Source organism: Montipora capricornis, chromosome 4 (assembly GCF_036669925.1).
Source record: "Montipora capricornis isolate CH-2021 chromosome 4, ASM3666992v2, whole genome shotgun sequence".
Classification (NCBI taxonomy): domain Eukaryota; kingdom Metazoa; phylum Cnidaria; class Anthozoa; order Scleractinia; family Acroporidae; genus Montipora; species Montipora capricornis.
Genome location: NC_090886.1, coordinates 50,571,930 through 50,594,429, shown reverse-complemented (window position 1 = coordinate 50,594,429; position 22,500 = coordinate 50,571,930). Strand labels below are relative to the sequence as shown.

Sequence of the window (22,500 nt, the reverse complement as noted above, 5' to 3'; positions counted from 1 at the left end):
GAGGATCGAACCGGGGACCGCACTAGCCAACTGAGCCACGACTGCTCCTCCGGAGATGTAAGTTAAAACTGAGGACGTAGCACAGAACTCGCTCAAAGGCGCTTGACTTAAGTTCTTTAAAGAGCCTTAGTATGTAGCACAAACTGTAGAAGCCATATATTTGACGTATTGGCAGTCTCCAGGGGGGTAAATTACAGTATGGTTACGAACTCATAGCAGGAGCCCCTGAGTAGGAGCGAGCAACTCCCATAAATTCCTGTCACGGCGTTTTCACAGACCCGATTATTTTTAGATTGACATTTCCCGCGAATGAGACTCCTTAGGGAGCCCGATGATCAATCACAAGAAACTAACTTGACGTCATAGTGTCACTGGGGTGCAGGGATGGCGCAGTGGTGAGAGCACTCACCTGCCACCAATGTGGCACCAATGGTTCTCTACTCTGCACCGAGAAGTTTTCTCCGAGTACTCCGGTTACCCCTCTCCCCAAAAACCAAAATTTGACTTGATTTGTGTTAATTGTTAATTTCAATTTACAGTGTCCCCAATTAGTGCTTCAGCGCTAGAACGACTAGACACTTAAATAAAGTTCCTTTCCTTTCTTTTCTTTCCTCACCGAGCCGGAACTGCCTTTGTTTTTTGGCGGAAAAGGTAGTCTAAAAATAGATCGGTCTGTAAAAATGCCGTGACATAGGCTTAGTATGGGAGTTGCTCGCTCCCAGTCAGGCTCCTTTGTAGATGGGCAATGAAGAGATCTTGAAAATAAATGCTTTACCTGCAATGCAGCGGGAATGACTTGCTCAAGTGCGCTCTGTTTGGTCGCCCCTACAATATCTTGAGACAGCTCCTTCAACAGAGGCCCGCATGAAGCAATTTGTGACCTAGGATCTTCAACGCTTGGAAACTCCTTTTCTTCTATCACATCCTCGTCCTCCTGCTTCAATTCTGTATCGTTAAGAGTTTGCGACATCGTCAGTTCGCTCATTTCATCTTCGCTTGTTGAGACGGCATTTGAACTCCTGTCCACGTGAACCATGAAGTAATCCATGGGGTATTCGATGTTCCGTATCAAGCGAATCTGTCTGTTTCGTTTAAGCTTTGAGCCAGAGAGAAAGTCAAATGCAGAGTTTCGATCCACGAGCACTCTTCCGATTTCCCCGTCGCTAATGTTCTGTTGCATTTCTGCTATGCTGTCGAATTCTATTAATTCAAATAGTTTTATTCAGTGAGGGGGTTTACTTTATTCGCGAGATGCAACAAATAACCTCTCCGCGGGGTTTAACATTTTTATAAACATGCGGGTGTTTTTATTCATCAGGGCCCGGTTGTTCGAAATAAACTTTTGTTTCATGTTTTCAACTTTTTGGTGAAAGTTTCTTTTGCTTCAGTTTCTGTTTTTCAAGATTGACTTCTTCTAATGTAAAGTTTTGCGGAATGTCAGCGTTGAACAGCATTTGGGAGTAGAGAAATAAACTCTTTTGTTAATTTTTAATCTGTGATTAGCGTTAATCAGCTTTTGAACAACTTAACCGGGCCCAGATAGGTACCAAGTGGTGCCTCGCAATTTATTGGCAGCTTCCAAACCGGCATGGCAAACGTCAGAAATTAACAGGAGCCATGAACGCTTTAAAATGTTGTCCTTTGAAGCCACTGAAATGAAAGCCCGCTCATTTTTCTAGTCCGTAAACGTCTCCTTACGAAAGGTTTACCTAAAGGTTTGCATTAAATTCGTGTTACCTTTCCAGAAACAAAAAAAAAAAAAAACAACAACAAAACAAAACGTGTAGGCGAAGGAGATCACAGAGACGGTTTCCCGTCATAATTTGATTGTCAGTACAAGGGGTGGGTATTTCTGCTACAAGAAATACGGTAATTTGCAAGGAGTACTTTTGATGTGCTCGTCGGAATTATTCTGGTGCTAAGATATCGCCACAACGACGCAATGCTCGTTTCACTGAGCAGAAGATGGTGAAAGCACCAAAACAACAACTACTTACTGACGATGTTGGCGTCAAATTCTTCGACTGCAAATCTTTTTATCTCACTGTTCACTATCCACACACCAACCTAAAAGGAAATTTATTACATTTGCAATGAAAGACGAAAAAGGTTTGATAGTAATGTAAAATCTACTTTTCCTAACAGGACTGAATGTCGATTTTGATATCTCCACCACACGATTCTAAATAGCTAAATGTCCCTTTAAACATAGTATATTATATATTATATCTTTGTTTACCCTCGGATTTTAGGGTAGCTTGATGCATCTAGTATCTCTGAGCATTTAGTCTCCCAACCATGATACACCACAGAGAACCCAACACCGGGAAATCCATGCCGTCAGTACTCGAATATAGTGTGTGGGTTCTTTTGCGTTCCACAGCTTTATGAATATTGAAGGCAGAAAGGAAGGAAGTGAAAGGTTGTGTTCTTCGGGAGAAAGTTTTGCATCAGTATTAAGTTCTTAATTATGACCTTTGAAAACTCACATCTTTAGAATTGATATCTTGGCATTTTGTGCCATCAAGTGCTGCCTGCATCGCATTGGTAAACAACGCAGTAAATAAAGACAACATGATGGCCCCTACGAGTATCCAGATTACTCCGTACACACGTCCAAGGAAGGTCTTAGGAGTCTTGTCACCATATCTGGTATGAAAAAGACAAGATTATGTAATTCAATGAGTGACAACTCTTTTGAAGCCCAGAATGTCAATCACACAGTTATTTTACTCTTCTTTTCAAGAATAACATGTCATGCAATTCCCAGGCACAAATTATTTCCGAAACTAGCGAACTTGCTCCTTATCAATAGACCATTTTCAAGTTGCTCTTCAGGTTTGCCTCGTTAAAGAAAACTCTTTTGGGGAAAATGACTTTAATTGTTGCAAAAATACGTAACACTGTCGCATTGCACGAAGACTTGTCCTGCAAAAGAGGCGAACAACAACTTGGAATGGGCCTCTACACGGCTGGGCAAAGGGAGACAAGATTGGGAAAGATTCGTGGTTAAAGGTGCAAAAGCAAGATTGAAAGTAGAGCTAGGCCTCCAAATGCAAAGCCTACATTAAGTAAGTGTTATCAATATTTAGGAGATTGAAGCTGAAAAGGATTGACTCATCTATCTGCGAGTCTAAAATGGAATGGAATGGAACTACCTCGTCGATGAATAGACGTCGGTATTGAAAATTAGTTGCCAAGTTAAACCTCTAAGCTTTATCGCAATCTTTATTTTTCTGAAAAAGATAAAATTGGGATGGTAGGACACTATACGGGAGAAGAATGGATTGTATTTTTGCTGTGTCGACATGTATATCGCTCCTGTCGCAAGATTTCCATTTCTATTACATTACATACCCTACAGTGGTAAGCGAAACCACTGCCCACCAGAAGCCCTCAGGAGACCCAGCTGTAAACGAAGAGGAAAACTGACTCCTATTTGCCTTGTGTTCCTGTAAGTAAGCAAGCAAATGAATAAGAAACTATTACTTTTTTTTTTATTTGAGCTGTATATTTCTCAATAAGCCAAAATCACAAACTTTGCAGACTCCTCTGGGGTGCAGGGATGGCGCAGTGGTGAGAGCACTCGCCTCCCACCAATGTGGCCCGGGTTTGATTCCCAGACTCAGCGTCATATGTGGGTTGAGTTTGTTGGTTCTCTACTCTGCACCGGGTGGTTTTCTCCGGGTACTCCGGTTTCCCCTCTCCTCAAAAACCAACATTTGACTTGATTTGTATTAATTGTTAATTTCAATTTACAGTGTCCCCAATTAGTGCTTCAGCGTTAGAACTAGACACTAAAATAAAGTTTCTTTCTTTCTTTCTTTTTACCCCATCTTAAAACCATTCATAGCCATGTTGTTTCTGGAAATCTCGTTGTGACATTTTTCATTCTGAAGTATTCAAAACACGCTTGAGTGAAATAATAAATTTCTTGAAACTGCACTGATCAGAAACAACACTTTCAGAGCTTCAAGAGTCTTGATCACTGAAATGATGTCGAGGACGAGGATAATCAGGTCACGTGGCATGTGACACGTGGCGGCCTGATCGGTCTTGTGCAGATCACCGGTAGATTGCTAGTTTATTGATGTGTTTATTGATGTGTCGAAACTCTTCCGAGGAAGCGCTAATCGATCTGTTATTTATGTTCTTATCTGCTGTCTGTAAATTAGTTTATAAAGCGGCGTCAAGTTATTATAAGTGGTTTCGAAATTGATTTAGTTTTGCTTATGCGAATGCTAAAACTCCGATCCAACTTGAACAAAAAAACAAACTAAAGCAACTGGCGTTTTTTGATTCTGACACCCACCGTATGCATTTGCTACCTTTGAGAGGTTTTCTCAGTATTGATAACCATGCATTCACTTACCAAGAGCCAAATTATGACTCCTGAAATTCCTGACAGCAATATGATGCAAGCCAGTATTGGCCACTGTGATGTAATGGAAGTTAGTAACTGTTCTCGTGATTCTACTTCGCACTGTTTTGTGTTCACAATGAGTGAGGATCCCTTTGCCACATACACCCTAACCAGAGTCACATAAGGAATGTCTTTGAGCTTTTCCTTTGTTTCCACCTGTATAGGAAACGCAAGATCCACCTTTTTGTCCTTAACTAATTCAATCATTTCATCCGAAGTATTGACAAATAAAGGTTCCATACAACAAGTTGGAGGATCGTCAACCGAAATCATTCCCAGGCACGCTGATTCCACAATGTTAATAATCTCTCTGAAAAGTATTCCTCTTTCTGTATTAATGCTGGTATTTTTGACGTACGGAGGAAAGTTCAAAACGGCCGCCACGTACCTACAACTCGTCTGGTTGATGCACGGCAACTCTGATAAGGAACGAGCATGACGTCGAGCTCTCACTTCAGTAACATGTCTCTTTAGTCTGCGTTGATGTAGAGATTCCCTTGTAAAAGTGCCATTGACAAGCAGAGACTCCAAGCCGATTAAAAGACTTATTGCTAATCGTAAAAAGGCGCTATGCATCTCTGTAGTTAAAAAGAGTATCTGCAAGAAAACAGCCTGTCTTGTGTCAAGTGGATTCTGCCACGGTTGTGAAGAGTTTGTTCACTCAGATCTAAAAGGTAATCATCGACCTTTAAGAATTTTTAAAGGTGGAAATAAATAATTGATTAATTTATAAGGTACGAAATTTTAACAATAACAAAATTCCTTTTATGACACATGCGGCATTCCTGGTTCCTAAAATTAAATGAATTTAAATATATGTAAATTGAAAAAGGGTAAATAAAGTTCTAAAAAGGTAAGATTCTGTAAAAGCAGCTCGCAAGGTTTTATAAAAGCAATAGCAAAATTGAAAACAAAGTGCGGTCGTGTCTGGGAAAACGAGGTTGGTTGGAATACAGTCGGTTTTTTCATAAGAGAGTTAACTGAAAATTTTAAGGGCCGATTTACACGGTACGACTTTGTCGCATGCGACAAGCTTACGTGTAAATCGGCCCTAAGAACACACTAAGGGCCGATTTACACGAAACGATTTTGTCGCATGCGACAAGCTCACGACAGGCCTACGACATGACTTACACGATTGTCGCAGCGTTTTAAAACATGTAATGTTTTAAAATGCTACGACATTTTTTCTGACGTACACAACAAGCGTAAATCATGTCGTGGGCCTGTCGTAAGCCGTTGACGCATGCGACAAAATCGCACCGTGTAAATCGGCGCTAAGCGGATTCCCGGTTAACAGGTTGAGTCCGTTTTTACCTAGGTAAAATCATAAATTGGTGATCCTCATTTTACCTAGGTTTAATGTTTAAAGGAGCTACCAACCTCCCAAAAAGGTCTGAGAACATCTGTACCTTTTCTTCAACTTTGTCTTACGCATCTCAACACATCTTAATGTTTCGTTTCATCTTATCGGTTTCTGTATTCATCATCCACTTATCCATTCAGTCTCAACATTACAACACAGTAAGGGAACAAAGAACTGTACTACACACTTACCAATAATCGAACTCGGACCCTCCAGATCTATAGTCCTAAATGCCTTCACCATGCACCACACTACAACCGCGCGAACATACTCAACCCAACCCAACTGTTTTCATTAGTTACTTTTCTATAATAAGTCAATTGATATCCACGTATAATAACCAAAACGTATCCTTACCTGACCCTATTTTTTCTCTAGGCTTAATTTAGGATCCAAAACAAGTTTCTTCAATTCATCTGAGTGCGTATTCAATCTAGGTAAAATGAGAATCACCACTGAATTTAACCTAGATAAAAACGGATTCAACCCGAGAACGGATTTTACCGGCAACATGCACATATTCCCAAACTGAGAAGAGAGAATCACTTAACAACGTATTTATTTTGCTCATTTCAAGTGTCTTTTTTTAGTTTTTGTTTTTGTGAGTAGTATAATTAAAGGTAAACGAAGTATAAAACCGTAGTCTTACAGGGCAATTAACTGTAATACTTAGTGACGTTTTTTGACATGAAGACATGAAGACATGAAGAACAACTCAGTTTGTAGTCAAACTAGGTATACCATTGTCACACAACTTTAAAAACATCAGCCATAAGAACGTTTTCAGGCTCATATCGTTAAATTTATCAAGATTAGAACGCTCTGCCTCAGCCCAAAATTTAGACGTTCTGAATCTCGTAATTAAAAGAAGTGTAAGTGCAGAACATTTCATGGACGGCTGCTCTAGTTTTGCCTGAGTTTTTATCAATAACTCAGCTAAAATGTGTTTGATTGCGTTCCTCAACAAGGAGATGTCACTTTCAAAAATATCAGCATGCTCCATCTTTAAACTATAGTCTGGGCTTTGGTATACAGTAGCAAGTGAAAGGGCTATTAGAAACCCGCATTTTGTGCACTGCTTTCCAAGTAAGAGGTCCCTCGTTGAATCCTTGGTGACTTTAACCGGCGTCTTTTTCGCCTTTCCTCGGATTCATCTGGCTACGTGCAGCTTTAAATTCCCGAAAAAGACGCACCAACATGCATACTGAGGTGTAAAGGGCAGGGTGTCGGGATCCACTGATTGCAGCCTCGAAGCTCGCGGTAGGGATTGACTTATGAATATAGCAAAGCCGATCAGCTTGTTTTGCTCGCAAAGTACCTTCCCCGCCTCCGCGTTGTGTATCTGTTGATTGGTTCTACAGTGAGGCGATTGACGATTGCTTCCTTTATAGATAAAGGCTGAACCAAAGACACAAGACAGTGTTCAATTCCAACAAAATAAAATCGAGGGTTAGGGTGAAAATTTGAGTCACCTCATAAACATCTGCCGTTCTAGTATTCCAATTTAATGACAGATCAGTTCCGGCTAGCTCACGAAACTCAAAATACGGAAACTACAAAGCGATCACTACAATGGAGCTCAGTTAAGAATTCAGTGGAAAGAGATGTCCTACCTATTCCTCGACTGAAAACAGCAGTCTTGAAGCACAAATTTCGGTTTAAAGAGTTGATATGCAAATTGTACTGATTTAGCGAGCACTCATCCAACCCTCTCAAGCGACGATAAAGTGCTGCATTTCCACCTAAACTGCTCCATCCATAAATAAAGTAAATAAAAGATAGAAACATGAGGAAAATATGGCCAAAAACCAAACCAGGATTGATCAGTTAAGTGTATCACATCAATTGGCGGCCACTAAGCCGATCACACATATCGCTTATTCCCTATATGTTTTTCGTGTTAAATTTCATTTTTCTGCAAGACGGAGACTATTACCAATTTAGAACTCTTGCCGTAGTGAAACCTTTTAGCGCGGTTTTACCGATCTGTACTAAAACTTACTTCTTAAGCGCGCGTCTGCTCCATAAACCCGGCTTTTAGAGTTATTGATTTCTAGACAGCCATTAATTTCTGCTCTCACTGTATTTTGTCACTGAAAGACCCTGCGGCGGACAAGCGCAATTTGAACTGCCTCAGGAGGAAGCCATCACCTGTTCCAATTGCTGTTATGAGAGGTTTATTCAACCTGAAGATCTTGGTAGACACCGTGAGCGGCTGTAATAACAAAAACAGCACGACCTGCCCTTCATTCGCTGCCGATTCTAAAAGTCAAACTCGACGGGTTCCCTGATGGCAGCAAAGTTCCTCAAGCTCTATATTTCGACGGGATTTTTAAAGTAATTATATACAGGAGCCCATGTTCTATAACAACCTGAGCGCATTCCCCGTAAGGTAGTTATACGTTAAATGAGTTTGCTCTCCCCCAGTGGCATTGGTTTTTGAGAAATAAGACGCGCAAAAGCTATACACCAATCAAATGAAAATAGCGTTACTTCCAACTGAGCTATTGGGTCCACTCTACGCTGATGTCCCTTGATAAGAGGTCATTATCAAACTCTGGATTAGTATTTTCATATTACATGGGATTTGCAGCGTTTTATGAAAACTTAAAGATGTTAATGTCTGTTAAAGAAGAGCAAATCAGTAAGTTGTTCGGAGAACAGAAATAATCCCGTTTTGAATACATATTTTACAAGAGGCCTTGTTAAAAAAAAGATATTTTCAAAAAAGAGAAGTCCTAACTGAATCCTATGAGTATATCTTCAGTTGGGCCATCCAGGAGAATACAAAGAACATTAAAATGATTTCATACAGATTTTGAGAATGATATTTGCATGTTTTCGACGCAATTGTCGAAAGGCAAACAAAACAATCGAACGTTCTTGAAGAATGAACCTAATACCAGCTCAGTGCGTTTGTTTACTGTAATGAAAACAATCCAGCAAACCTTAGAACATCTTTGGTGTTGTTTTTTTTTTATTTGCGTTACTCCTGGATCCTCAGAATGGTTTACGATTAAATCTGTGAGAGAGAAAGTCCTCAAGAAATCTCTGTTGATAGATAGCTGTGCAGCGGTTTAGATAAGGAAGGTCCAAATACCAAGCCATAAATTTCAATAAGACTTCTTAGGTTCCGTTTATTCGGCCTTTTAAAACAATGGAATCGAGTTTATTAACAATGTTTGGCTTGTTGTTTCTTGCAATTTTCGGGTATACTCAAACACCACAGCCCTCAACGGCCATTGGTCTTTGTGTCCGGCTTCACAACGGCGTTTTATAAGGTAGATTTATGAACTGCCAAAAGGTTTTAATGCTGTTTTGAAATGCCCATTTGAGCCACACAAGTAAGCTATTAAAAGGTGCGAACGTATTGTGCTTGTGACGGGGGTCAACGTTAAGAAGACTGAGGAAATCATAAAATCAAGACTTAAAATCAATCACAAGCTGTACGCGCTTTTGCAACAACTATATAAAATATCATAGCATAACAAGATGAACTTGGAAAGAATAAAAGATGTTCCTCAAATGCTAAGAAGATCATAAACACAACATAAATTTGCTTAGGTGGCTAAAGACAAACGTATACAGGCTTTTCGTCCACAAAGAAAAATGGTTGAATAAGCTGCACTAAGGTTCCTATATGCTATTTACTAGTTTATAGGTTGTAAACTAATGATAAATAAAATGATGAGTCATAACATATACGCCGGTAATGTTTTTCAAGGTGCGATAACCACTCTTAGGCAGTTTCATTCTTTTTCATTAATCTTCCTGTTCATCGAATACATCGATCGCCAGTTAACTTTGCAGTAAACGCGTTTGAGCCTAAGAATCTTTACAGGGGCACCCAACGTCAATTTTCGGAAAACATCTATTCGAAAGACGATTTGAGATCTAGTTTTTTCGGAACATTTGTTGTAAAATTTCTTGCTGGCCTGCCTCTTCTAGGATTTTCGAACATCTGAAAAACGATATAATTGCCCATTTTTAACTGATTTTTACCCTAAAAAGGTCACCTAGAATTTTCTGGAGCATTTTTTCTGGTGGAAATTTTCGAAAAGGTAAGTTTTGATCCCTATAATTTTCGGATCACTAGACTTTCAGCTAGGAAATCCGAACAGATGAAAAATTTTTAGGGGATAAAAATATGTCTATTTCTACCGTTTAAATACAAAAATACGTTTAACAATGCTATGTTTAAGTGGTTTTGAACTATATTCTCGTTGAGTGCCCCTGTCTTTATGGTGATGCATCAATGAAACTGGGCGGTGTAAGTTTTCGAACTCTTTGAAAAGCTTCAAGTGAGGAAATATTTAAATCTTTTTCTGGAATTTTGGTCTTAATTACTAACAGACGTTTCGACTGAACCATCAGCCTTCATCAGTGAAGTTTCAGTCGAAACATCTGTTAATAATTAACACAAAAATTCCAGAAACAGATTTACGACAACTGATTCGATCATATAAAAGTTAAATCAGGCCTTCTGATATTACGCGATGGTGCGATTTCGCACAATCGATCTCAAATCGCATCCGATCGCACAATTCACGAAAAATCGCATAATTCACAAAAGGACGAACAAAATTCATAAAATGAAACATAAATCAACACGTTCCGTAGAAATTCCTGCATAAATACGCCATTTTTAAGATGATTTATCTTGGAAAAAGGTTAAAAAACCTTCATCACCTTCGATTTCGTAAACATTCGAAGTTCAAGGCTTTCATGTCGGGGACCTGGTACGAGTCTCCTTCTATTGGTGCAACACAAACACGCGCTTATATATACACCACTGAAATGACACAGTTGCCTTCTCTTAGAGAAGAGATTTGCTATTGTGAAAATAAGCGAAGTTGTAAGTTTTTTTCGTTGAAAACTGATAAAAACTTACTCATGGATCAGTTTGTTGTGAAAACGCTCGCTTTTTCTTCGACGGAGAAGGAAGTTCCCACCTTCCGCCCAATCTGACAGCTCACAATTGAGCAAGAAAGTACCTCACAGGTACGCTCCAACGTGGACGATGGACTGATGTTTTTCTCGTCGTGCAATATTAGGGCCTTTTATACGAGAGAAAATAAGCCGCGGCTTACTCTGGCCACGGTGTACAAAATACGCAAAAGGAACTATTTATACGAATATATATTCCCAGGTCAATATAAGCCGCGGCTTGAAAAAGACGTGAACGTAGATTTTGTACCATTTATACGGGGTGAACATTCGAGTCTTCTGTAAGCCGCGGCCTGAGAAAGCCGCGGCTTATTTTCTCTCGTATAAATGGGGGTATGGCCCTATTGTGATTGACCATCTTCGGAAGTTCGTGGTTGACAAGCACCTTGATCATTCATTTGGCATGTTAGCTGTGTCCTTTCAACTTTTAACGTGGTGCACCGGTAGTGCAGAAGACCTCATTTTTTTTATTTATCTTAACTAATGTCGATCGAGATACATAATTACTGTTCCTTTGTGTTCAAAATGTCTTTAGGGCAGCAAAAAAGTGTTTTTCTTAACCTGAAACCTTATAAAACAAGCTTAAAATTGCTGAGAAAAAAATCGCATAATTTACATTATTTATCGCATAATTGGCCTTTCTAATCGCACAATCTGCCCTGAAAAAATCGCATAATTTGCATTTTTTAATCGCACCCTATCAGAAGGCCTGTTAAATAGATTGAGCATTTGGTGGACCACAACTTGACTTTACAAATGCATGATGGATTTTTCATTTCTAATCAGGTGACTGTTGAATTGTAAATCAAAAATGCGAAGCTTTTACTCAGTTTTCATTTAATAGGACACAGCAATCAACATACCAAGCATTCATAGTGATTTCTCAGTTTCCTATATCTTCAAATGATCATCGTTGCAAAAGCAGATCATGGCTGGAGTGCAAGACGCCTAATCGTGTTTTCTCAGGGGTTGTAAACATTGCCGAAAAGTGCTTATATGAAAATAATGACATGTTTTCGAATTCTAATCAACTAATGAATATTTGAGGTAATTTTCTCTTTGGGAAATGAGAACAACACAAAGGAGAAATTATTAACAGGGGTTCAAGCTGAGGTGTAAAATAGTCTCTAAAGAAATCGGAATTAGAGATTTAGTGCTTCCTCAAACGATGACTTGATTAATAGCCTTGTTTTTAATTTGCGATGGCACAAAACAGAAAAAAACCGGAACACAGCGTAATATTAGAACAGCCGGTACACTAGTCAAAGAAAACTAAAACTCAGTACAATTGATCTGCCCTAAGGATGTCTGCCCCTACAGAACCTCGGACGTCATGTAGTTATCAAATCAACCGCTGTTTTGAAGTGATTGCCGCTAAAGCGTGATAATCAATTTTCCCTTTTTTATGTTCGACGGGAAATAATACAACGCGCGATGTTTCCGATGAAGGCGATTAACGACTTGTTCAATGTGGAATTAATAAACCCTTCACGGGAAAAAAAGTAAAGTGAGCCACCAAACAACAGAGGAAGCAGGGGCATCGAGAACGTTGCCGCCAAACAACAACAGATTTCTTTACTAAAACATGTCCTAAAAAAGGGTTACGTTGGAAGTTCTTAGAAGGTAACGTTCAGCTAGCAATTTCTAAAATGAAGATATCGTTCCCTAAAATTCTCGGACACTTCAATTTTCAGCGAAGATATCCGAACAGATCAAATGCTCCTCGGTGATAAAAACATTTCTTGAGGAAGAATTGTAGAGGATGATTTGGCAGCGATTTCCAAGTTTTACAACAAGGAAAACCCAAAACATTTTATGAATGAAGCGTTCAACAAAAGCCGGCGTTTTTACAAGCCTTTTGCAGTTAGGTAGATAAGCCACGGCCGCGGGGAACAAGCAATTTACCTCTATACGCTCCCTCAGGACACTTTCGGTGAATGACCGATCGCGTTGTTAGAGAATACAAACATTTTTCAAAATCATTTGATTTTCACCTAAAATTTAAATCAAATTTCCCTATTGAGTGTCTCGCCAGAGTTGCATTTTCACTGCGTTAAGTAATTTTAAAATCGTAATGGAGCTGGATTCTTGTTCAAATTCACATCATGCCAGTCTCTGTTGCGTCCAGTTAAGACGGGGATTGAATGTGGAGACAATCCAAAAAATACCCAGAGAATTCTTTTTCCTTTTTGAGACGGTATTCCCGGCTAAATGCAATAAAACCTTCGCTACTGTGACTTTATGTACAGTCGCTCCCTTTTTCCTCAAACATCTCCTTGTCCTCCTTCCTTATGAGGATTTTCAAGTCACTTTCTACAATAATGTAACTAGTATATTTGAAGGGGTAAGGACGACAGACAACCGTATGTTTTCATCGTTAATGAGTATCAAAAGGCCGCCGAGGCCTTACCCTGGACAGAAAACCGCTGCTTGCTAAGAATATTTAACATTCAACAAACAGGGCAATGTGATAATTATTTGCAACTCAGGGCATTTGCCAGTTTTTTTAGCGGTTTCTCCGCCCCTCAGGGTTACATTGACTCAAAGTATTTGTTCCTTCTGCTTGAAAATTCCAGGAGAGTATAAAATTCTGGTATTGGCGCTTTACTTACCTTTGTTTTTGCATTTGCGAGTATAGAAATGTGTGCCGTCATTCAAACATAACAAGGACAAGCGTTGATGATCGATACTCGAGCCGTGATCAATGATTAAATTCATGACCTAAGACCCACCTCCAAGAGCCGGCACCCATGCAAAGCCCAAGTGTCAGAATGACGATCATTGTGCTTTTTCAAATTCAAATGTTTGCGAACAAAAAAAGTTTTAGTTTCCCAAGTAATCCATCCGACAGAAAAGAGGACAATGGCGGCATTTGTGCGGATGGGTAAATCAAAAGCCAGTTGTAGAAGCACTGTAATTACTTACAATTAATCTTAACTTCTTTACATCAGCGAAGAACCTTTACACCTTAGACTTCAGCAGAACCGAAAGTTATTTTCTTGTTGTTTTACTTGGTTTTTTGCTTCAGAATAAGCGACGCCAAATCCTGTAAAAGAAGAAGATAAATCAAGACGATGCAATGTGCTTGAAACCACTTACATCGAGAGCTCATCAATAACTCACATGTTTTCACACGAAATCCCCATGACGCAATAATCATGACGCAAAAAATCGAAAGCAAGAATAATTGCTGCAACATTGATGTGTCTTTGAACACCTGTGTTATTCATTTTTTCGACAAAATCCAATCCATGCAAAATAACTGATGGCAGATGTTTTTTCAGCCCGACTTAATTTGATGACATACAGTAATTTAATGCATGTAAAATTACAGCCTTTTTCAATTTTTTTTCCGAGAGGTTAAACCGATTAACCGGCAAGACTGACAAAAGTCTAATCTTGTTTGATACTCTTTTGTACGTCAACATGTCAAGATGTTACTAATTTCAAAACCGGCAGTTGCTTTCATTCATTCGTTTAGTTATTTATTTATTTATTTATTTATTTATTATTTATTTATTATTTATAGCAAATTATGGCTCATGTTTTGCATTATAATAGAGTCAAATTCCCAAAAGACCGTTTCCTCAATTGTTCTGTACACAAACATGGCTGCTGTGACGTCAGGTGAAAACCATCTATAGAGAGTTTTCTCATGACGCCAGGGCGCCGGGCCATGTTGGTGTTCCAGAACAAAGGAATGGCGGCCATGATGGTTTACCAAACTAATCTTCTGGGATTTCAACAATATTTTTTTGCAAATACTTTCTTTTGTTTCAGTAATCCAATATGACTGCTGATCACGTGAGTGAAAACGGCGACCGCGACGAGAACGTCACAAATTTGCATATTTATTGGGCAAAAACAATAGCTTTGCACGCTCTGCACGTGCATTTTTCATTTTCGTGCATTTCTTCGCCGTCTGCTGCAAAACAACAACGTGAAATTGCTAAAATTGAGGTTTTATGGATAACCTCAGCACTTGGGAGATTTAAATTCCTGAGGGACTACTACACCTTTGTCATAAATAGTCTCGATACGATTGCATTAACGTGAATTTATTTTTTTAGATGACGTTCTCGTTGCCGTTCCCGTCGTCGTTGCTAATGTTCCCTAATGACTGGTTGGGTCAACCGTTTCTTGACAACGCAGGGACATGGCAGGCGGCCCCTGCGGGTAGTCTCGCAGAATTTTTCGACAGGCTGCAGTTTCCATGACACTTTTCGGTATAATGTATTCTTCGAAGTAACCTTTTTTTCTCGTACAAGCTTGGCATTTGAACCATCTGGTCAGAGCGCAATTTGTCAGTGGAGTCTTAAATTTGCCAACCGGAGCTTAACCGATTAAAAAAAATTGGGACCAGCAGCCACAGGGTAGTGGCCTGTTAAACCGGAACCAAAATGTATAGAATTGTTACCATGTTCTTGTTACAGTCTTGAACCAGTTTATGTCATGGATGCTCACCAGTAACTATACGCTTTTTGAATAGCATTGAATGGAGTATGTACCATAAATTTCAGTTATCTTTTAGTTCTTTTACGTCGGATCAATCTACATAGCTGTGCGTCTCATTCAGTGGAGTCGGCCTACCCCCGCGTCGAAAAGGCGACTCGATTTGTTACGCCTCATGCGTGTCTGCATTAATAGTTATTAAAAAGCTTAAGCTTAAGTCTTTCTATTTTGTCAAGTTAAACCAGATTTTTGATGGAGATAATGTTCGTACTTTTAAATTGATCTGTCCTAAATGTCGCAAAGTTAATGTTTTCTCTGTTTGCTCTTGTTGATATTGTAATACTTCAGTTTCATATATATTTTTTCATCTTGGGCTGGGTTGGGTGTTCTAGTTTTGAGGGGTCGGGTTCTGGGGTGTTAATATCTTGTAGGGGACTTAGTGTCCTATTGTATTTAACACCCACCTTAGGGTGAATCTTTAAATAAATAAATAGATAATTTAATATTGTCTGCCTTGGTCAAAAAATTTTTCGTTCTCTGTCTCGTGTATGCACTCGTCTATTATGGCCGCGAAATAAACTCGAAAAGGTATCTGGTTAGTTGTTCTTTACAGACGATATGAAAGTCTATCGCAGTGTTCGGCCAAACTAAGTACAGCTGAAGAGACGTTTCTTTAATTTCATCATAAAAAGACTAGTACTAGAGATCAACGTTTGATATGTCGCTTGGCTTCGTGCATGTTTACATATCATGAGCCCATATCCAATACATTACTGAAAGTTCTTTTAGAGACGAAGAAAAGTTGTATCATTTTTCCGTAGAAAAATGAAGAGATCTTTCCCTGATTCCGTTAAAACCACCTCAAAATCCTGATGAAATGTCCTCAAAGCTACAATAGCACGAAGGCCTTGCATTAAGAAATTGTATTGTTTCAAAAATCACGCAAGCTCTCCAGTGCTCTTGTTTTAAATGTCTTGAGTTTTTACTTCATGTGTGGGCGGTTTCTTTGTAATTCGTTTGTAGAAAAAGTCCATACACCTAAAGTCGAGGAAGTCTGTTAAAATCCTCGGAAACAGAGGGACATTTTCCGAGGCTTTGTCTGGGACAGACTTTTGGGCCTTAAAAATGTTTTACTGAAAGAGTTATAAAGTTTGGTATCAATTTTAAGAGCATTTATTTTCAAATTTTTTTCCACGCATTCAAAAATCACTAAACCTCGTCCTGTTGAGCTAAGGGATGGTGCCTACTACTGTTATTGCGCATACGTTCTGCGCATCTAGAGATACTCGGATTTCCTATGGGTGATGCTTGCTAAGTTCTGCTTTCTCCGCATAGTTTTGAGCCGCGCAAAAACTATGCGCGGCTCAAAACTATGCTCAAAACTATGCGGAGAAAGCAGAACTTAGCAAGTGCTCTTGGTATCCCGAAAAAGAAAATTGGGGGTAACAATGCATTTTTCAGAGATAATTAAGCTTCAATTTTGAAAAGAACGCCATACATTGCTTTGTATTTCAAAGCTTTTTACAAATATTGTTGGTTAAATATCTTCGAAAAATGCGTGGTTAGCCCCAATTTTCTTTTTGGATTTCAATAACACTTGTTAAGATTTGCTTTTCCTGCATATTCAGTAAACCGCGCAAAAACACCTTTGAATTAGTAGGCACCGTCCTTAAGTAAAGTAAAAAAAGGCTTTCAAACGACAATTCGTTTTGCACAGGAAAGATCATCTGAGCTCAGTTATCTATGGTTGAGTAACAGATCATTTCCTTTTCGCGCGTCCGTTTGAATCTGAGTCCTCTCTCCCATTCTAAATGATGTCGTTTTTACTAGAGATAAAACAGACTGTTCTGTTATGGTTTGCGGTCAAAGGAAAAGCTGAAATTGCACTTGCGGTTCGCCAAACCAACGAGCCGTCTCTAAAATTTATTGCTCTCTAATTTTAGGTTTACCTCAATGGAGAAAATAACATAACAATCTTTTGACAGTAGTCAGTTAGGTTGAGATATTAAGATGACCAATTACCGCCGCCGAAATGTGGGCAGTGATTCTTGGATTTTTCGTCAAAAAGGGCGCTAGAATCTCTCTCCACTTGTCTTTATAATTACGAAACTCCCGTTATTTAAAATTTCTCATTCCATTTTAGTCTCTTTAATTCGTAAATTGCAGCTGACACAATACTTGTCAATCTTCTGGAGGATAAATAAACGCTGGGAGACAGAATATCTACAATTCCTTGACATGCAAGTGAGTATGATAAAATAATCGTATCGCCGCGACAGCTGAAATTTGGTATGGATGAAACAAATTTCAAATTCTAATTTTCCTTCTTATCTTTGCAAATCATTGATGAGGAAATAAACAAAAGTAACCAAACTTGCAACACGCTTGGCACTACAATGTTCCGCCACATAAAGATTGTCACAAATGAAGATTGATGAAAATTGCAAAGGAGAACTGTAAAGCTCTATGTGTCACTCAGCGTGACGTCAACCGCATGAAGTCAATATTTTCTCGCTTTCTCGCATGTTTCAAACTAATATGTTTCCAATACTAGAATTTACTGTAAATAAGATGTGAACCATGATTTCGCCTGCGGTTAAAACCGACCGTCGCGCAAGCGATTTAATTAAGGTTCACGAGATTTGTTTTCTTTCCAACCATTGGTGTCGGCAACTTCATGTGATTTCATAAACCACCGGAAATTTACACATTTAGTCCACAGTACTATTTGGAGAAGCAATAAATTTGTTTTCTTCTCCTGTTAAACTGGGCAGGCCTGTACATTTCCATACCATACCACCTAAAGCCCCCTTTTTTTTCTAAAAATATTCACATTGTAAATGTGAATAACCTGGAGTTGTATTGGTTGCTGTTGGTTTTATTTTTCTTTCCTTTTTTTGCAACAAAAAGGGCTAAATTTCTCAATTGGCAATGGGATGTCAAGACGTTTTTCTACTTTAACGTAAAACTGTTGCGTGAATTGCCGAAAAGCGTAACTTATTTCAGTCTATGATTGTTTCTTGTGTTTAGTTCAAGTTTTTCCTTCGCTAAAATTTTTAAAGTGTTTTGTCTTGTTTTATGATAATAATTCGAAATTGAAACACGTATAGGTTCTTTCCTCTCCCAAATCTGTTGTGAACAGTTGCAATTCAGTAAGAAAAATCTACCTTCGACAAAATCATTGACGTCAAGTTACGCGCCTGAGATTTCGGCCAAACCAGACAAAGACACTGACAAGGAAATGCCCTTCGGTTTTAAATATGTCTTAACATAAAAGAACGGCATAAAGGTGCTGCGAAGTCGTGCTGATTTTTACGCTGAGTGCTGTGGGACTCAAAGCCTTTCAAGTTTAATACTTCAGGCATAAATTAACATTTTTTTAAACTTTACTTTAATTCAGAGTTTTTTCGATTGACATATTTAGCTATGAGAATATATTTGTGAATACTTCATTCCAGCAGAGAAAGAGAATTCCCTAATTGGAAATCCAAACATTTAGGAATTAGAGAAAATGAAAGGGAATAATTCCAGATATTCCTATTCCAGGATAAGGAGCCAAAACGTTTACTTTTTGGTTAAAACTGTACATTGAGTTGTTTCCAGTTTCACCTCCTTGCGCTATTAAATTCAGATTTAGTCATGTTGTCAACTCCGTCTTTCCTCGTTTTGTTTACGTTAAAAAGAGAATCACAAAATACAAAATCATGCCGTGACATCAAGCTTAACACGATTTATCAGAAAAGAAACAAGTGGCTTACCCGACCGGCGTTCCTGAGCTTACAAATGCTTCGCTCTTTTCCTAAACCTCTTAGAAGTCAAAATATGAGTAACAGGCACGTATCACACACCATTGTTCTCATCCTAAATCTTGCTTAACTCCGATGGTAGTGGTGTCCACTTTCGCAGTATTGGTTTTCGCCACGAACACCACACATAGGAATAATCGTCAACAATGCGCAATTTGCATATGTATACCTATTAAGTGGATCCGGTAGCAAACGATCCAATATGTCTTTGTTAAAAGCTGTTTGCCTGAGTTCTTGATAATCTGAAAATATACCTATAAACGTTGTGTGAAAATTCCGGAATCATCGGTAGCCACTATGCTTACTGTTATGCCCAACATTTAAATTTTGCGGAGCCATTAAAATGATTTTATGGCAAATCCCCTAATTACATGTAAATTCTCCATAAAATTATTTGCTGAAGAGTCTTCAGATAGGCTTGCTCTCACGATAAGACTTACCGATATCGAAAAGAGACACATGCAAACTTGAAATCGTCGATTCAGTTTTTGCTGACAACACGTTCGAAATTGACTCCCAATTTTGTAGTTCACTACTGAGATTTCAAAAATTCACGTTGAATTAAAAAGAAATTGATGTTATGACAGATCGCTGCGTGAATATGATCAGCCCGGAAAAATCTGGATAAGGATATAGACACACGAACAACCTTTTTTTTCCTAAAATGAAAACAGTAATATATTAGTTTAATATTGTTTCTTGCCAACGATAATGACATATCTTACAATTCTCAAATTTTCTCATTCGCCATAATTCACAAACTAAAGCAGATTTACAGAAATGATCTCGTTGTTTTTTACATGTGTTTCTCGTGTCAGACGTTTTTTGGAAACCTGAAACTAATTAAGCTGATTTCAATTTTTGTATTTCTTTTTATTGGTAAGTAAATAAAAATTTCCCGTACCATTGACGGGAATGTGAATTTTGAAGTTTTAAATGCTTGGTTTTCAGAACTTGATATTGGACATTGAACAAAAACATTTCATTGACGAATTAAATGAAAGCGTTTGCCAGAGTAGTTCAAGCCACATTTTTCGTTTCGCAACTGATTCTATAATTCCAAGTTCGTTCGATGAGTGCCGAGGCAGAGTTGGTTTCAACTGAAGCTGACTCGCTGACCCTTGCGATGAGTGAGTGACCTAGCTCTAAGATCTGGAACAAGCATGAAACAGTCAAGTCGCCAACTGCGCTGCAATGATCGTGCATCTTGGTTGAAATGCATTTTAAAAGACGATATTTTTCAGTTGCCGAGTCGAATTATTAGTTCGTAAATCGTTTATACTCTTTCGAACAGCCATCACAGACCAAGTCTGGATTTGTCTCAAACATTGATATTCGTGCCAAATGTTTTCAGGTCCGCTGTGGACGCAAACTGAGTCCTCTACCCATTAGAGCCACAGTGTATTAAGCAAGGATACCTGAGGGTTCACTGTTCTAACAAATTACCCACATCCTTGTCAATCAACTCCGAGGTAAGTTGTGTCTGCAGTGATGAGCTCAGTGGGATGCAATTGTTTTAACTAAAAGACACCGTTTCATAATTACAGGCAGAGCAGATTTAGCAAAGCTACCCTCAAAATAGAAATGTTCTTGCTAATTGAACAAGATGACAGTTTTGCTCAGAACACCGCCCCAATTTTACAACGCACGCTTCTAATTAGCTCGGATTTTGTACATAATTTTTCAGTATTAATCAATTAATTTATCGAGAATCATGATTTCGCAAGGCGAATAAATGAGCTGAAGTTTGCAGCCTAAGCAAAAAGAAAACAAATACTTGACTACTTTGCCAGGAATTTCACATCATCTCTAAAAACATGTTTGTACTGACTGCTCCGATTTGAAAGGAGCAGTTCGCTTTCCTCGAACTAGGTGAAGCATATTCGGCCCACACTTTAATTAAAATTAAGCCTTAACCAGAGTTAGCAGCTGAAAACTCATTCTTTTCTTCTCTGATCTTCTTTTCTTGGGTCCAAATCTAAAGGGACTGTAATTCATTTTTTCGGAGAATGGGACCGCACTTCTATCACCACTGAGCAGTCGGTGCTTCATTGCCGGTGCATTTCTGCCAGCAGGGCTGATCACATACGGTAAATGCCGAATTTTCGGCGGGATATAGACTCATGTTTGCTTGAGTTTAATATCTTCATTATTTTGATGCAATGTTAGCGAACAAAATTCAAAAGACTATATTTGCTTTTGTCCTAAGTTAACCATTTTCGTTAAGCCGACATTCTTTATAATTCCGACATGAAATAAGTTCACGGAAAACATTTATTGTCATAATTAGTCAAAACATTTTCTTGGACCGAGAAGCGACTATAAAATGGTCAGTTAACGTCTTCTTAACCAAAGTCATAATGTAGTAGGACGAGAATATCACAAAAACAAATATAAATATTAGTTTCTTTAAAAGTAGCAATGTAACCCTAAACAACAAGCCCCGAAATGATGGAGCTTTCACTTGGAATTTCAATTTAAGTATTCTATGGAGAATACGTCTCGAATATGACCCGCCCACAGACTTCGCCTCTGGTGCAGATAGATACCGAGTTAACCTAAGAAAAGAGCGATTTTAAACACGAAATTCTAGTTGCGCATTTTCTGAAGAAAGCCCTCACCGAAAAGTATATAATAAGCCGCCCGAAAAGAGAAAAAGCTGAACGAAATTTTTCCTCTGTATTGCTGAACTCCACAAGAAGTCTTATATATTATATATTATGTATTATATATTATATATTATAGCGAATTAGTTGTAGTTCTCAGATGGAATATACTTACAGTATCGATGGCTAATTATCGAAGCAATGCCTTTCAAGCTGCCTGATATGCAGCTAACTGAAATGACTAGGAAGGTTAGAGGAAGTATAAACGGATCGATATGATAAATAACCGAGTCTCAGAGATGTCATCAATACGACATATCGCACACATGTCAAGTCGCTAGCGAATCACTTATCTACATTCTGACCGAAAACGTCCTTATCAGCCAGGTGGGAATCTGATGTTTGCATGTGTATATAGTGGGACTGAAAAACGAGAAGAAAACAAGCCACTCTCAATCTGAGGAAAATACTTTGACCAGTGGGAGTGCAAATTGCTTTTTTTCTTCAAAATCTTTAAATTAAGTTCGTTATGAGAATGTTACAGCAAAAAAATAGTTGCCTGGATCTCCTACTTTCTAATCCTAATCATCTCGTTAACCCCGTAATCCGGCTTTAATCATACCGAGAAGCACATAAAAGTCTCACTTGTATTCAAAGTTACTTAATAGGGAGCTTAAGATATACGACGGCGACGTCGACGAAAACGTCACCTCAAAATATAACTTTATAGTAAAAGTCTTTGGCGATTATTCCATCTCATTCACGTCGTATAATGTGGGCGAAGTATCCTAAAAATAAATTGGTACGAGCGGTTTCAGACTGAAAATAGAGAATGAAAGATTCTCTGTTGCATGCTCACGTTGTCGTCAAAACCTAAAATTTAGTGATTTCACGTCGTCT

General features: G+C 38.6%; 1 protein-coding gene across 17 annotated transcripts in view; it reads right to left on the bottom strand.

Moving 5' to 3' along the window:
* The window catches only part of LOC138047286 (uncharacterized), a 51,279-nt gene that overhangs the window by 4,687 nt on the left and 24,092 nt on the right, over positions 1 to 22,500 (bottom strand). For 2 of the 17 annotated variants that reach the window (XM_068894053.1, XM_068894054.1), the window contains 6 exons: positions 13,662 to 13,782; positions 4,373 to 5,090; positions 3,358 to 3,452; positions 2,490 to 2,649; positions 1,998 to 2,067; positions 776 to 1,200 (listed from right to left, as the gene is read on the bottom strand). In XM_068894053.1, the coding sequence (XP_068750154.1) occupies positions 776 to 1,200; positions 1,998 to 2,067; positions 2,490 to 2,649; positions 3,358 to 3,452; positions 4,373 to 4,999 (1,377 nt within the window). In that variant the 5' untranslated portion in view covers positions 5,000 to 5,090; positions 13,662 to 13,782. Of the gene's footprint in view, positions 1 to 775; positions 1,201 to 1,997; positions 2,068 to 2,489; positions 2,650 to 3,357; positions 3,453 to 4,372; positions 5,110 to 6,146; positions 6,223 to 7,402; positions 7,537 to 7,791; positions 7,867 to 11,599; positions 11,728 to 13,661; positions 13,783 to 13,859; positions 13,941 to 18,946; positions 19,102 to 21,775; positions 21,856 to 22,500 lie in introns of those variants that run through there. The other 15 variants (XM_068894057.1, XM_068894059.1, XM_068894058.1 and 12 more) reach the window with 15 other exon arrangements.